The sequence below is a fragment of the Lactuca sativa genome, chromosome 9 (assembly GCF_002870075.4).
Source record: "Lactuca sativa cultivar Salinas chromosome 9, Lsat_Salinas_v11, whole genome shotgun sequence".
In the NCBI taxonomy this organism is placed as follows: Eukaryota; Viridiplantae; Streptophyta; class Magnoliopsida; order Asterales; family Asteraceae; genus Lactuca; species Lactuca sativa.
Genome location: NC_056631.2, coordinates 53,912,526 through 53,930,024, shown reverse-complemented (window position 1 = coordinate 53,930,024; position 17,499 = coordinate 53,912,526). Strand labels below are relative to the sequence as shown.

General features: G+C 35.8%; 1 protein-coding gene and 1 long non-coding RNA gene across 2 annotated transcripts; one reads left to right on the top strand and one right to left on the bottom strand.

Moving 5' to 3' along the window:
* The first annotated feature begins 7,061 nt into the window (after positions 1 to 7,061).
* Positions 7,062 to 9,076, top strand: LOC111921194 (uncharacterized). The gene is made up of 4 exons (XR_002860111.3): positions 7,062 to 7,909; positions 8,013 to 8,196; positions 8,610 to 8,682; positions 8,784 to 9,076. It is a non-coding gene; the product is annotated as an uncharacterized LOC111921194 (long non-coding RNA).
* A 646-nt stretch (positions 9,077 to 9,722) lies between these two features.
* On the bottom strand, positions 9,723 to 11,580 carry LOC111921195 (uncharacterized). The gene is made up of 5 exons (XM_023916759.3): positions 11,069 to 11,580; positions 10,799 to 10,910; positions 10,597 to 10,670; positions 10,074 to 10,508; positions 9,723 to 9,985 (listed from the first exon to the last, which is right to left on the bottom strand). Exons 1-5 carry the CDS (start codon positions 11,327 to 11,329, stop codon positions 9,887 to 9,889), a joined length of 981 nt encoding a protein of 326 aa, XP_023772527.1. The 5' UTR covers positions 11,330 to 11,580; the 3' UTR covers positions 9,723 to 9,886.
* Positions 11,581 to 17,499: the final 5,919 nt, after the last annotated feature.

Here is a 17,499-nt window from a genome sequence, read left to right as displayed (position 1 = left end):
CAAAAATCGAGTTTTAAAGGAAATGCTAAACTCGATGTTTTCATACTCGGGATTGAGTGATGGATTCTGGGGAGAGGCCATGTTAACGGTCTCCTATTTATTAAATAGGGTTCCAAATAAAAGGAACAAAACAGTCCCATATGAAATTTGGTTCAAGAAAAAGCCGAATTTGAGTTATTTTCGGTTTTAGGGATGTCGGGCAGTTGTAAAACTCACCGAGTCCAAAAAGAACATTTTGGGAGAACGTAGAATTGATTGTATATTCATAGGATATGTTGAGCATTCCAAGGCATATAGGTTTTATGTAATAGAATCTAATGATTCGGTTTCGATTAACACCGTTATCGAATCACAAGATACAATTTTTGATGAGATGCGCTTTTCATCAATTCAAAGGCCTAAGGATCTGAATTTTGGTACTAATAAAGTGCAAAATTCAGAAAGTCAAGATGGTGGTAATGTACAAGAACCACAAGAGCTTCGTAGAAGCAAAAGAGGCGAAATTGCGAAAAATGTCGGATCCAACTTCCAACTGTATTTAGTGGAAGGTTCAAGGGGTTAAATTAATCTTGAATACTCTTATTGCTATAGTATTGAAGATGATCCTAAGATATATCAAGAGGCCATGGAGTCTCGTGATAGTGCCTTTTGGAAGGAAGCAATTAATGATGAAATGTCATCAATCCTTGAAAACAACACATGGGTGTTGTCTGATTTTCCTCCAGGTTCTAAACCACTTGGTTGAAAGTGGATTTTCAAAAAGAAAATGAATGTTAATGGGACTATTGACAAATTCAAAGCCCGGTTAGTCATTCAAGGTTTTAGACAACAAACCAGTGTTGACTATTTTGATACGTATGCTCCGGTTGCTCATATTTCTACTATTAGATTGTTGATTGCCTTGGCAAGTATTCACAATCTGGTTATTCAACAAATGGATGTGAAAACAGCCTTTTTAAATGGTGATCTTGATGAGGAGGTTTACATGAAACAACCAAAAGGTTTCATTATGCTCGATAAAGAACATATGGTTTGTAAACTTGTCACATCTTTGTATGGGCTGAAACAAGCGCCTAAGCAATGGCATCAAAAATTTGATGAGGTTATTTTGTCTTCTGGTTTCAAGACAAACCAATGTGACAAATGTGTTTATAGTAGATTTGATGATGCTACTAGAGTTGGAGTGATCATTTGCTTATATGTATATGACATGTTAATTTTTGGTACCGATCAAAATCAAGTAAATGAAACAAAGAAATTATTATCGTCTAAGTTTTCCATGAAAGATTTAGGAGAGGTTGATGTAATTCTTGGAATAAGAATTAAAAGGATGAACAAAGGTTTGGTAATGACTCAAAGTCGAGAAAATTCTCAAGCGGTTTAATTTTACCAATTGTTCTCTTGTGAGTACTCTTATGGATCCAAGTGTGAAATTAATGCCAAATAATGGCTTTCCAATTTCACAAGTGGAATAATCTAAGGTTATTGGTAGCTTGATGTATGTCATGACAAGTACCAGACCTGGTATTGCTTTGTTGTGGGTAAGTTGAGCAGGTACACTAGTAATCCTAGTATCCAACACTGGCAAGCAATGAATAGAGTGTTTAAGTATCTCAAATGAACCAAGGATTATGGTTTGAGTTACTTAGGGAGTCCTTCAGATTTAGTAGGTCATTCGGATGCAAGTTGGAAAACCAACATGGAGGACCATTCCTCAACTTCTGGTTTGGTATTCTTGCTTAGGGGAGGTGCCATATCTTGGGCTTCCAAGAAGAAATCTTGCATTACAAACTCAACAATGGAATCTGAGTTTGTTGCGTTAGCAGCTGCTAGTAAAGAAGCAGGGTGGCTAAGGAATTTAGTCTATGATATTCCTTTGTGGTCTAAACAGATATCACCTATTTCTCTCCTTTTTGATAGTGCAACCTCTTTGGCTAAGGCATACAGTCGGGTTTATAATGGCCAGTCTAGACACCTAGGTGTTATACATAGCATGATTAGAGAACTAATCATGAATAGTGTGATTTCGGTTGAGTTTGTGAAATCACAAAAAAAAAAATTGGCGGATCACTTGACTAAAGGTCTGATAAGACACTTAGTACACAAGCCTGTAATCGGGAAGGGATTAAAGTCCATTTAATTCTGTAATGATGAGACACCCAATTCCCTCCTAATATAATGCTAGGAGTTAAATTCAATGTGGAATGATCATACTTAGAGATTGGAACACATGAAGTATTCATCCCAGGTATATGTTCCGTTCTACAAGTTAGCCAAGTTAAAGTTTAACTTCTTAATAATTCCTTTGAAAAATGTATGTGCAGATACATGGAAAGGAGTTACCTACGTGATTGTGAAGTGTAGCCTTATTTCAAGAGGTTGTGGACTTAACGTTGATACGATCATGAGAGGATTGGGACACATGGCATTATAATAGTGTCAAGTTGTATTTTGCTAGAAATTCAATAAATTAGTATGTATTTTACTTTCTGGTATTCAAATGAGATGATGAGTTCAATTCTTAGAACACCCTGATTCTCGAGTATTTGCAAATGTATGATACTAAGTGGAAATTCAATCACTTCGATATTTTCGTTATGTACTAGTTTGGTTTGTTTTGATAAGGTTATGTTTGTTCAAGGGTTACACTAAAATGAGGGAGGATTGTTGGGGATTTTAGTGTCACCATGTCATTTTATGTAAGTGGAACTAACAAGTGAGCTAAGGGGCTTCATAATTTGTACTCTAATATATGTACAAGTTTGTGCAAAGTGCACGCATATATAAGATCGAATCAGAATCCGGTTCGACGACAAGTTGGGGATCTGGGGGGAAGCACCCCTAGGTCCGGGGTTTCCAAATGGGCAGTGTCCCTTTGGTGGGGTCTAGGGGCAACGCCCCTAGCGGGGTCCAAGGAACAGATCCCCTGGATAGGTTCCTGCTACCAGGTCAGCGAGCAGGGTCTAGGGGCAGTGCCTCTAGCGGGGTCCAAGGGGCAGTGCCCCTGGCTGGGGTCCCACATACGATACATCGCTGATTTTGAATTGAAATACATCACTGAACGATGAATATATCTGAAGAAGAAGTTTGATGTATTTCAATCACGCTTGGAATGCCCAAATAATTTTCATTAGTTTTAAAAACCTTAAATCCTCATTAAATTTTGGATTTCCTGGATTGCTTCCAAAGCAACCAATGATGGCCAGCCCTGAGAGAAACCCTAATCTTGTTTATTATATAAACGAATCTTCTCTATGAGAAGAGACGCAAAAACTATTAGCTCTTGTTTTCTTCAAACGAACACAGAATCTTCCTAGCAATTTGGCTTATGATCTCTGTGCCTAGAATCATAAGTGTCCTCTTGGATTATCCTAAGCTGAATTTCTTGCAACCCAGGCATAGGGTAGAAATATCAGTTTGGAAAGTGTTCACATGATCCAAGGGGTATCCATATCTCCAATATAAACCTTATTTCCTCTAACACAACCTCCACATTTACCTTCTGTTCATTATGTATTTTCCATTATCATCATTTACCCATGTTAATTACGATCACAGCCACATCAACACCAATATTGTTACCACAACATGATTCATCATCATCTCCAGCCTTCACGCATCATCATCCCCATGTCCCTTGTTCTCATTTTGTTTTGTGACCACACCTACAAGTCCATCGAGGAGGAAAAGAAGTTTAACCCCACTAGTAATCACAACCATAAATCACTTCACCATGTTCTTAATTCACCATAGATCGACCACCGTACAAGATCATATTTACCAAAGAACGAAAACACGACCATTGGCTTTCTTTGCACCAAACCTTTCACCATCTCTACCTAATCATTTTCATACACATGTAAAATACCACCACTGGACCATCTTCTTCATACATGCATCGATTCAAATAAGGGGTGCTCTCAATTTCTTGTTGTTATCGGGGATACACACACAAACGGATGAAAGGCAAGCATTGTTCTTCAATTTTTTGTACATGCATGGGAGAAAAAAATTGAAGAATAGGATGCCATTTCCTAGCCAATCTCTTGGATGCATCACTATTTCGTGGCCAATTTCATGGGCGATAAATGCTTAAACATGGATTCGAAACGAACCATTGGGGAAGAAGTGCCCAACGACTCTTTTCAACATTTTTTTTCTTTTTGTAATTAATCGCAACCTAGAGATAAGAGAATTGCCACATAGACTTCTAGAAATTTATGTTGATGCCACGTTGATACAGGTGAGTTAAAACTGTTTATGTGGCATGCCACATAAGTAGGGAATCCTACAAACATGCTATAGCATGTCCTAATGGCTAAATTGTGACAAGATTGAAAGTTTAAGAACTTAGTTATCCCCGTTAGAACTTTAATGGCCAAATGGTGAAAATTTTGAGACTTCGATTCGATGGTCAACAAATTCAAAACTCCTAAAGAATAAGTTTTTGGAAAATCAATTGAGAAACAATTTCGATTCAAATTCTATTCATTATGATGTGAGTTGATTATCAATTGATGTACGAATTATTTACTAATCTAGGCTTGTACTAAGAACACTAATAAGCTCTAATGTTACTTTACTTGTCAAGTTATTTAGTCAAAACAAATTCTTTAACTTAACTTAACTTTACTAACTAAATATAAACATGTTCTTAGAATTGAATCGTTGTTTTAAGTTATCTACAAGTTTCCTAACAATGTTCAATACTTCTTATAGACTCTGAACCATAAAAACATGTGATTTCATGTTTACGACGAAATTAAATTCTAATGTAACATCCCGGTCTTTCAGGTATTTTCAAATTCTTCCTTTGATAATTTAAATTGTCGTTTTGGCCCTTGAAGTTTACGATGGGCGTAATACGATGGGCGTACATATGGGTACGCTAAGCGTACTAGGGCACACCTTAATACGTTGTGCAAACACATATATATGCTGGCGGTAAGTGTGTTCGGGTGAAAACCCTAATTTTTAGGGTTTGTGTAGTATTTAAGCATCCTTATGGACCCTTTACCCCCCATCTTTTTAGCCTCTAAGTTCCAGAATCGTTTTTGGAAAACCCTAACTTCTCTAGTGTGTGTGTGTGTGTGTGAGAGAGAGAGAGAGAGAGCTAAGAGTGTATTTCTTGTGTGGTTGAAGAAGAAGAAGTTGCATCAAGGTGATTGGAGAGTGAAGCAAGCTAGTAGATCTTGGATCATCACTTCATAAAGAAGCTCCAGAAGGTAAAAAAGCTACCATCTTTATGCTTGGTTTGTTTGGATCTCATCTTGGTAGCTTTATGATGTTATTCTTGTCCCAAAAGTCTCATTGTTATGTATGCTTTGTTTTGGACGTGTTGGGCTGTCCTTTCAGACCCTAGATGAGTCCTAAGGAATAAAAATGAGGTCCCTTTAGCTAGTTTGGTTCCTTGTTCTTTATAGGAGGTCTTAATGGATTAAGACCATGTATTAAGGACTTTTTGGACGTCTAAAGTCTTAAAGTTTGAGACTTTATGATTCTAGAGTACTTTTGAGTCATGGATCTGAACTTTGAGCTTAGGTGCTTAATCCATTAAGCACTTATAAGGATTTTAAGACCTGCGAGGGTATACCCCGCGTACTGAGTCAACCACTCTAATGGTGGTCAATGCGAGGCAGAGTACACCCAGCGTACCGAAGGGTTACGCCCCGTGTACGCCTCCTGTTTGGACTTCATGTTTTGGGCCACCTTTTGGGCTTGAATGCTTAGGCCACCTTTTGGGCTTGAATGCTTAGGCCCTCTTTGGACTTCTAGATATTAGTGTGTTTGGGCTGATTAGAGAGTTGGACCTTAGGATAAGGCCCAATAAGGAGTTGGGCGCAATTGGGAAAATTGGGCCAAGTGTGGGCCTTGAAGTAATACGGGCCTTTTGGATCAAGATTCGGCCTTGGGCCTTGGCCCAATTAGGGAAAGGGTAAAATGGACATTTACCTTAAGTATGAGGCCTTATTCAAGAATGGTATTCCAATTGTTGATTGGATGTTTGTTTACTTTGATAGTTCGGTATTTTCCGTGAGTCAACACTCGGAGGTTTCAGCACAGTTTGGCATTGTGAAGTGAGTTTTCCTCACTATACTTTCAGGTCGAAGGCACTAAGGTGGACCCATTCGTTTGATAACCTGATATTGTTAATATGCTGAGTATGGTATAGATATGCATGCTAGTTTTGATATGCTAGTCGGGTAGATATGTAGGACTGCCTGTGATACTGTATGTTTATCTATATATGATATTATCTGTTATATGTCGACATATTGTATGAGTTGGGTTGAGATTGTACTGTTCCGTGCTATAGCCAACAAACCTTGGAGTATGCTAGATGTGAGTCGAGGTCATCCACATCAATGCAATATCAACTCATCTTTCAATTAAGACACGTTCAGTTTTGCAATTATCTCTCACATCAATAATTAACACTCTTTCAAAAATGGTCCTCAGTGACATCTCAATAATTCATTTATATTTAAAAACCTAAATATACTAATATATATATATATATATATATATATATATATATATATATATATATATATATATATATATATATATATTCAAGTGTTTGTAATATAAAATTAAATGTGCCAAATGGATATTTTAATTATATATGATGGTAATTTGAAAATACTTAAGTAAAAATAAAAAATGAATTATATAAATAAAAGCTTATGATGGTGGAGGGTGGGGTCCACAATGCAAGACTTTCAGAAATATGTTGAGAATATATGGTATGAAAGATGAATACCCATATGACACATTTTAAAGTTGACGTGACATTGCAAATATCATTTGCAAGAGACAATGCAGATGGTCTAATATAAGACCTTCCGCATCGCATCTTACAAAAGGTTTTTGCAATGCCACTAAGAAATGACTTCTTGCCGCATGAAATTTCATTTTTCTATATGTGCAAGACTTGCAAGTGATTTTATGTTATTATTTTAGTCAAATAATCATTTAAATACTAAAACCAATCAAAATTAATGGCTCATTAATTTCTCTTTCTAAACTTGATGAATGAGGCTAAACTGGCATTGTAAACATTAACATTTTTCAAAATGTTATAACTGTAGATAAGAGCACATCAACCTACAATGCACACTGTAGCTTGAAGACTTTGTTCCACTGACTCCCTGTTCCCCCGCTATCTCTTCAAAACTCTCACGCTTCCTAATGAATCCATCGGTTCAAAACAGCACAACTTCTCTTCCTCCTTCTCTCTAACCTTAGAAGCAACCATTCACAACCACCACCACCCTCTACTGCTACCGTCGGCTTCTCTTTCATCAACCACGTAACAGAGATCGAAGCAACCAAAAATCGTTTGTTCTTGTTCAACCATCCGTTATTGCTTTTTATCTCTACAGTTTTAAAAACATATTTCGTTCTGGATAAAGATGAACAAGTTCGGGAAAAAGGGTTTTTTACTATTGGCCTTGCTACTGGTTGTTTGGAAACCAAGGGTTTGTTTCTTTTTTTTTGGTTGTTTTTTCTACAAGCTTTCCAAAGAGGTAGTTCCAAGCCCTTACCAAGGTCTCTCTCTCATGTGTGTTTTGATTTTGTGGTTCATCTCTTATATTTCAGGTTTTTCTCAAATTTGGGCTTACCAAATGAAATGCCTAAGAGAAAATTATAACAAGAAGCGTATTTTGATTCCTTTCAAACACTTCAAGTAACTATAAGCTTAATTGTCAATCTGTTATTAGATCTCAAGAAAATCACTCATGTTACCCTCCATGCTCTGCCTTTTTCCCGGTTTTGTGCTCTATGACTCCACTTCTATGTGGTTTGAAGGAAAGAAGATACGAGAGAAACGACAAGGAGAACTTCAAGAGAGGATGAAAGCCTTTGTGAAAATCTAGATGATGGATTCGATCTACGACTCTCAATGGTATGGTGTTGAAAACACGTGAATAAAGTTTTTCCTCTGGGATGAGATGAAAGAGTTGATTAATGATTTTTTATTAGGATAGTTTTTTTGTTCTTTTTTACAGGAGCAACTTGCAGAGTGAAACCCTTCCAAGACGACCAATTTGATGGAACTGTATAGTCTGGATGTTTTTTTCTTCTCTTCTTTACACCTTTTTTTATGTTTTATTTTATTTTATTTTCGAGCCCTAATATATAATCTTCAGAACCACTTTATATTTGATGAAGACGATGATGGGAGATAGGGATGTAAGTCTTTAACTTGGCTACCTGGCATCATTCTTATCTCTCTTTTTTTAACGTTGTTTAATTTTTTCCCTTCTTTTGACAGTTTTAAGTTGTCTTTCCGGTAATAGTTAACATGTAAAGCCTAAGAAATAAAGCTTATGTTTATTCATAATTAGGTGATAACCTTTGAATATAATAATATAATGAAGCCAAGCATGTTTTTTATTTTTATGTTAGTGTTCGTACTTATTTTTTTATAGACCTGCATAGAATTCGACATAAAAATCAGAGCATAAGCAAGATTGTGCTTTGAGTGTGTAAAATTCAGAAAAATAGATGATGTTTTGATCTAGAAAGTTGTTATTGTCTATTGTGATTTGTTTTACTTAAGTTTCATAAGCAGTTATAGATTTTGATGTTGTTTTTTTAAGCAGGGAAAGATTAGAAACATCTTCCACAATTTAAGGAGAGGAGGTCATAGTAATGAATCTATATCAGACAATAAATGTAATTTGGTCTTCCGTTGACAATTCCTTTTAGATTTTTTTTTTCTCTAAAATCTGCCAAGATATGTGATGGGCTTGAACGTTTTACTTTTTGTTTTGCAGGTCCACCAATGTTAAAAAGCTCATGACAAGTGAGCTTTCCATGAATGTAATCGATGTTTACCCTCAAAACCATTTTCTTTTAAAGCTCAAATTTGGGAATTGATGGGAACCGAGACCGTTAATGTCACTGATGTTGGTTACTTGGTTCAAAATTTGTATTTATAGTCAAGTTTCATAAGATATGTGCATTGTCCCATGCTTATCATATCTAATTTGAACCGTTACATAATATATGAAATAATGGTGCAGAAACATTGGTTTATTTGCTTAATTTGAAAGGATACTTGATGTCACGTATAGTTTGCCTCTACCATATGTTTTTACATTAAAGCATTTTACTTTAGCATCTGGTGTAAAACACCACCTGATGGGCTAAACCATGTATGGGTATGTTTGCGAACACTTTCCTATTCCATCACTTTGGAAGGCATATCGTCTGAAAACCATGTATGGATTGTTTAAATTTGAAAAACATGTTTACAACCAATATACTCTATTTTTACCTATACAACTATTAGTAAAATATGTAAAGTACGTTGTTATTGTGAGTAAAGCATTACACGCAGGTGAAACTAAAACTTCAAAAAACATATTGTATCACAAAATTATTGATCAAACTTCCGCCGCAACGCGCGGCCTAAAAACCTCGTTTCACTGCAAGATCTTAAACTTGCAATCGTTCATGCTCTAAGTGGAAATCATGTCTTAGGCCCACAATCTCGTATTATTAGCATAAAGCAGTAGCCACCTCAGCTAACACAATCATACATAAATTGAGGGAAATTGTCCCAACTGTATTACCGGTGGACCCAACCCAGGCCTATAACAAATTTATCAATATGTGAGTGCATTTTTGTACTTTGTGTTAAGTAATCAAGTATATACGTATATGTAGGGTATATGTGTACACAAATCATGACGTAGGCAAAGAGCTTCCACTATGGTAATCAGTGTATATATATGTATGTAATGTACAGATTTTACCTTTTATAAAATATGCATTACATTCGTTAATGTCAAATTGTCAATTAGATAATTACACAAAATAAACCATATGAGCCTACAATTTTACACACTACATACAACTTATGCCCTTAAATTCACTATGTGGACATGTGCTTCAACTTTGGAACTTTAAATCTTGATGTAAACAGCCTTGGTTCAGTGTCACCTCCTTTTCTCTTAGAACTTCTCCTCTCTCCCTGCAAATAAAAAATATTTCTTTTCAAAATTCAAATCATTCATTCATATGATCATACAAGAATCAATCAGTGTAATCATTCTCATTACCTTCTCATTCACAACCATGTCACTTGAACGACTAGACATGCCTCCTGAATCCACTGTGCATCTACGCAATACAGGTGTAATAGAAAGCTTAGAACGATTATTATTATTTTTATTAGAATCACCACGTAACAACTCCAGTTCTTTTGTGAGTCTTGAAATTTCTTCACTCTTTTTTCTTGAATCAGATTCCAACTCAGCCATGTCATCTTGTAAGGATGAAATCGTTTTGTTCTTTTCTATGTTTAATGACTGTGATTGCTCCAATTCAGAGATTAATTTCTGTATTCTGTTATTTGCAGCTTCAACTTCAGATTTGGTTTTCTTGACATGTTCTTGCAATTGGGCATCGGTTTTCTTGAACTGATTCCATGCAAAATCCCTCTCTGCTTTCAGTGCAGACTCATCAGCGTTCTTGCTGTTGCTCCTTGTTAGATGCTGTATAAGTTAAAGATTACTATTGTTTTCATTTATCAATGATGTAAATGCCATGAGAATATCGATGGGGTATAAGAATAGACTTTACTTTTGGCTCATGTAGAAATTTAGAGAGTTCATCAAAGAGAAGTTTTAGATCAGCTCGATCATCTTCTGCATCTTCTGCAATAACAAAATGGAAATGTGGATGAGATCAAGAACCAATGTGTATATATGAATCTAATGCAACAAAGGTTGCAAAGTACAAGAATTTTTGGGAATTTAGGATTTAAATAGAGGAAACAACTGACCAAATTTTAGTTTGTGCATTATTGCTTCTTTTTGCTTCATAGATATGATCAAATTTGCCTTTGCAGCATCAACAGCACGAGCCATATCTTTAATTTTTGAGTTTCTCATCATCTAAAAACAACATATCATATCAAGAAGGACCGAAAGAATAGGAACAACCAATATTTACAGCAAGAAATAGAATTAACTTAAATTTACTAAAGACCATAAACAAGGGGCGCAATAATAGAATTATTAAGACCCAAAGATTGAAAATTTAGGGTTCTCACCTGGGAAATATAATCTTCTAATAGCTTAACGTCGAAGACCCATCTATCGTGCTGCGATCTGATTCTTTTTTCGAGGGATTTTCTTTCTTTTAGGAGGGACTCAAGCTGTCGCTGTTGGTCTTGTACCAAGTTAGCCAGTCCTTCAAAAATCTTTTTCCATGAACCTTCTCGACCTTTAGGAGCCTTATCAGCCGAAGAATTTTTGAAACCTTCTCGATCTTTAGAAGGGTTATCAGCCAAAGAATTTTTGCGTCTTCCCATCTTCTATGGATCGACCAAGATGAATGCACTAAGTGTTTGCGTAAATGCCTCTAACAAAGAAGCCAAAAACTCTGATCTGTTCAACTTCGAGGGGATAAATACGGTCTTTTCCTCAAAGATTAGCGAATTTTGAAGTTTCAAAATTCTTCGGTAAATTGGAAAATTGCCAAATTGAAGACGATTACTGAAGAGGGAAAAAATTAGGGTTTTTCTTGTAGAAGAAATGATTAATTGGTGAACTGAAAAAAAAATAGCAACGGTCGAATGGGTTCTATTTATACCTCCATCATACGATAAAATATAGACGTTACACTGCGTTTTCAATATAGTGTGCTAATCCTCCTTAATAAATGAAGGTTTTTGTTTTTTTTTTTTTTTTGCCACATATCAATCTCTCATGAGTTTTGACACTTGTCATTTTATGGTATTTTTGAAATAAATATTATCCACTTGTCAAATTTTAGCTTGTTTCAATTTTTAAAATTAAAGTCATATATTTATATATGTAAAGTATTAAATATCATATATATGATATATGATATTAAATTGCAATCAATATGTTTTTTCTTTATTTTAAAATTGTACATTAAAAAATATTTTTTATTTACATTTTAATGTTTAATCCTTTTTAAATCAACCCGTGTATTACACGGGTTTCACACCTAGTATGCTATAAAAATCATCTCTTTTTCTCAATTCCATCCTTTTTTTTAATTTATTATTATTATTATTATTATTATTATTATTATAAATTTCGATAACAATATAAAATTCGGACGACATTAATAATATAAAATTCGAACAACTATATAAATCGGAACAAAAGCAAAATTTATCTTTATTTATCATAAATATTAATTAGTTCGATATTACATTTGTGTGGTGCATTATGCGGATTGAAAGCATTTACTTGAGTAATTGTATATCTATGTTGCCGAATATTTTGATTTGTATTTACGGAGAAGTCTGGACAAAACATTAGGTATTGAATATGCTCCTTGTAAATCAACCATTACATAATGGTTAGGGTGAATTGCAATTTATCAATAGATGATAATGGTATCGGTTTCTTTCTAAAATAAAGATAATCTTTGCTTTTGTTCCATTTTATATCGTTGTTTGAATTTTATAATGTCATCCGAATTTATAATGTTGTCCAAATTTTAAAATGTCATTAATTATAGATGGTTATCGAAATTTATAATAATAATAATAATAATAATAATAATAATAATAATAAACAAAAAGAAACAAAAAAACAAAAAAGAAACAAAAAGGGAAAGAAACAAAAAAAAATGATATCAAATCAAAAATAAATGATTGATTAGATTGATATTAGGGGGTAAACTTGGTTAAAGGGATACTTATAGCACAACCTGCATATAATCCTAGAAACAAAATAATAAATAAATTACATAAACGACCCTTGTGCCTGTATCATTGTAGTAGTAGGGGTCCATTTTTTTTCTTAATCATATGGTCCCTATTTCGATTTTGTTGTGAGTTTAGTTTTTGGTCTATAATATGGCGGATTATCATCAAAACTGTCACACCCGGAATTCAGAAGGATAATTAAGGAAAGAAAATCTTCAACTAGAAGGCCAACTCGTCGAGTTCAAGGGTGAGAACCCGACGTGTTGGAATAATTGGGCACGTGGGAATTTAAAAACCAACTCGACGAGTTGGGGAGGACCAACTCGACGAGTTGGACAGGGTTTGGGAAACCCTAGATCCGAGATTTTTGTAACACCCCGATTTCCCGGATGTGGAACTTGAGAATTTTATTCACATTAGAGGACCTACTCGACGAGTTGGTTGGTCCCAACTCGTCATGTAGGAGATGATCAGGATGTGTGGGATATGAAGTCTTCTCGTCGAGTCAGAGGACTGGACTCGACGAGTTGAGTCTGTTTGATGAAACCCAAATTATTCGGCCTTGCACCCTATTTAAAGGACTTTAACTCCTTTACCCCGCCTCCCTCATCACTTTACCACCCTAAGACAAACCCTAATCGAGTACCTTCCATTTGATAGTGTTTGGAGCTAATAAAGAGTGGGTTTTTGGTGCATTCCTTGAAGAGAAGAAGCTTGGAACAAGAAAGAGTCTTTGGATCCGACATCATCTCAGTGGTAGCAGTCATTTGAAGGTAAAAAGTTAATACCTTGACTTCTTGTTTGTTAGATCTCTCCATTAGAGAGTTTATGGCCCTTTCTAGCTTCTCCTTGAGTCATTAATGGTTGTGAGCATGCTATGGATCTCAGACCTCAGATCTGGACACTATTAGGCCCTTTAGGCCTAAAGTCTCAAGCTTTATGAAGCTTTGACCCATCTTCATGTCCTAAACCTTTTCTTGAGCTTAGTATTGAGTGTTTTAGCCTTGTGAGGCCTTGAATGATCGTAAAGTTAGCAACTTTACGTGGAAACTTTATCCTAGGAGGTTGGATATGGAGTTTGGAGCGTTGGAATCGACTAGAATGAGTTTAATGTGAAATGGCTGAAGAACTCGACGAGTTGGGCATCCAACTCGACAAGTTGAGTCGGGCTTCTCCCATTTTTGTATACAGAGTAAACTCGACGAGTTGGTGGAACGACTCAACGAGTGGTTAGGGTTTTCCCCCGATCTTATGGACTCTGCATGGACTCGACGAGTTGGCTAGAAACTCGGTGAGTTAACTCGGGTTTTCGTGATTTACTGAGTACTAAGGAACTCGACGAGTAGATGAGTTGCACTCGTTGAGTTGGGTCAACTTTGAATGTTGACTTCCGTTGACTTTAGGGTTTGGTCAACCTGTGGATTTTGGAGGCTATGGAGGATCGGAGTCTAGACCAACCGTTCGAGTTTGGGATATATTGCTTTACTCTGCGAGGTGAGTCTTCTCACTATACTTACCGAAGTGGTAATATTATGTGACTAGAGGGTCTTATCTGATTTTTTGACCAGATGGTCTTATGTGCGTATACTGAGTTATGTGATATTATGCATTTTGTCTTTGTGATTTTTTCTATATATTATTCTGTGCCTTACTGAGTTAGGACCGAAGGGTCCAAATCGAGTTGTGAGACCGGAGGGTCTTCACTGAGATATAGGACTAGAGGGGTCCAACCTGAGCTGTGAGACCGGAGGGTCTTCACTGAGACGCATGGCCGGAGGGTCCATACTGAGCCGTGAGACCGGAGGCTCCTCACCGAGACGCATGCCCGGAGGGTCCATGTCGAGCTATAGCCATGAGAGACTTATCATTTGTGTATGTGGTATTTTGGGGAACTCACTAAGCTTCGTGCTTACAATGTTTATGTAAAATGTGTTTCAGGTATATCTCAGGATTGCAGGAAGGCGCCGACATGATTGTATAAACCAGCTAGAGATTATGTTTTAGGGGATTCTAGGAAATTATCAAACCATTTTTTGTCTTGTGTTTTGAACAACTTATACATTTTTTGTTTTGAGAAATGTGAGACTGTGTTTTGATGTAGTTTAAAAATAAAAAATTTATTTGAAAATTTAGGGTGTTAAAATTTTGCACCCTATTTAAACACCTTATGCTTTAGGAGTTGGCCTCATTTCCAGCCTCTACTGTCCTAACCCTATATCTCGAAACCCTAATGTTATTGTGAGTAATTATGAGCCATTTTGAGTGTTCTTGTGGGTGTGTGTGAAGCTCTTGGAAGGAAGGAAAGTTTGAAGGAACAAGGAAGAGTTGCTTGATCCAGAAAACCTCACTCCATTTTCGTCACTTTCTAGTAATCTAGTCTCAAACTTGCCTAATAGTTGATTAGACCTCCTTCTTAGCACCTTTTGCTTGTTTTTGGTCCAAATGATATGGTCCTTGAGAGTTGGACGTCCTAAATGGAAAGCACTTCAGATCTAGAGCCTTGAAGGACTTTCATGGCATAAAGGTGCCAAATTTTTGGCCATGGAATGTCACAACTAGAAATTTTATGCTTTGTAACAACAACAATGATAACAATGTGAACCAAAACTGTGAAAGCATGTATGATGCTTATTCAATAACAACCAAAGTTTCATCACATACTCTATACAGACACTTCAAATAGCCAAATAAAGATTTGGAAACATTATAAATCCTGGTTTAAGTCCATTTAGGACTAGGATTTCCTTATTGGGCCTGATGGGTCAATATGTTTCCAATTTGATTATTTTGGGCTTACAACTCTTATATGGGCTCTAATTGGACCCATTTTCATGAAACTTAACCTTTTGGGCCTTATAAGCCTAAAATGGACTAGTTTATCTCTAATGGGTCTTATTGGGCCATAACAAATCTAACTAGCCCAAATGGGCCATGAGACTCATACTTTAATTTATTTTGGGCCGTGAACCATCTCCAAAGACCTATTGGGCCGAAAAACCATCAAATTGGGCCCATAATATGGATTTAAACACAAAAGGCCCAAAATTCTCTTCTCTCAAGTGCAAAACAAAAAAAAGGAAAAAAAATTAGAAACTAGTGAAATGAGGAGGGTTAGCCACCTCCTTATTACATTTTGGTCTTCCATGCGTCATCACATACTTCCATGCACACAATCATTTCACTTCTCTCTCCCCCCTCTCTTCTTACCTTCGGCCGAGAGGAGACACACACACACACCCCCATAATTCATTCCAACTCTTTCCAAATTCTCTCAAGAACACTTTCACTCCTTCAAAAATTTCGAGATTAAGAGCTTTTCAAGGAGGTTATTCCACAAAAATCATCGTCTTAGGTAAGTTGATGCTTGGATCCATAATCTAGACTCTTTGTTTTATCAAAAATCTCTTCTTAACTCATATAAACTCATGATCAGCATCCTAGAAACCTCTAAGATCGAAATCAACCCAAGAAAGCTTGCTAGGGCCGAAAATAGCATCAAACTCTTCCATCTCTTCTTCAAATCAATATCAACAAGCAAAGGTGATTTCATACCCCTCTATTTTCATTTTTCATATGTTTTATGGGGGAGAATATAAGTAAAATGTGTATATCTATGTGTATTTGTGTGTTATGTGTGATTTCTTGTGTTTGTGTGGTAAATATGTGCCAAAAATGAAAGATATTTCGAGATCTATAGTTCATGAGGCAAAAATATGTGATCTAGGATGTATTACACATAACTAGTTAACAAAATCTACCATATAAGGGTTAAAATAAACAAGTTACAACATAAGACTCATTATTGGGTTATTTTTGTCAAATAAGCAAAAGTTTGGGAAAAGATTGTCACTCACGGTTTTCTTAAGTACTAAAAGATTCAAAATAGTAAAAATAATTTTTTATGAATATCATACTCTTTTAAGGGCTAGAAATGTAATTTGTAGCTTAATGGGCCAAATTTTGGGCTTTTCGGCCCAATGAGCCAAAACTTGCGAAAAATACAACTTTCAAGGGATTGAAATGGAAACTTCTCAAAACAGGGGGTAAAAGGGTGAATAAAACTAATTCAGGGGTTAAAATTATGTATTTTCCAAACAAGGATAAAAAATGTAAACTTTTTGGATTTTGGGCCAAAACTGTAAAAATTGCGAAAAGTTTGGGCTTAAACTGAAAAACTCTTTACTGGAGGGGCTGAAACTGCCAAAGAGTAAATTTTGAACCAAAAACATTATTTAAACAAGTCTAGGGGTCAAAAATGTCAAGAAAATGGTTTAAGGGCCTAAAATGTCTTTTTTAAAAATAAGGGACTAAAATTGTCATTTTTATTAAATAAGGGCTGAAAATGGTCAAACCAATTATTTTATTATTAAGATATTTGAGTCAAAAAAAAATACCAAACTACAACTCGTGAAAATAGAAAGATGAATATACGTATAATTCCAAATATCGTTATAAATAACCGACCGGCCTCGTGTCGGTACGAAATTAACAATCACTCAATCAAACTTTCCAACAATTATACTATACCTAAAACAAGTAAACATTCAAATCTTTGGGCTGGAAAGCCTCAAAACATGCTTATTGGGCCTTCGTGACCCATTAACATAACTTTTGAGCCTACCGATAAAAATAAATGTTATTGGGCCTCCTGTGACCCAATTACATGTTTAAGGGACCCTCAATGGCTTTTAGGTGCTATTGGGCCTCAGTGGCCCATTAGCATTGCTAGTAAGGTCCAAATAAATTATATGCGAGCTAGACCAACGCATCCGTCGCATACTCTACAACCTTAAATA

What these genes read in the sequence shown, in the direction of transcription:
- LOC111921195 (XM_023916759.3), bottom strand. Translation starts at nt 11,329, where the DNA reads ATGGGAAGACGCAAAAATTCTTTGGCTGATAACCCTTCTAAAGATCGA. An exon ending in TAGAAGATTATATTTCCCAG is followed by an intron (nt 10,911 to 11,068) that starts GTGAGAACCCTA and finishes TGTTGTTTTTAG; the next exon opens with ATGATGAGAAACTCAAAAAT. An exon ending in ACATGGTTGTGAATGAGAAG is followed by an intron (nt 9,986 to 10,073) that starts GTAATGAGAATG and finishes TTTTATTTGCAG; the next exon opens with GGAGAGAGGAGAAGTTCTAA.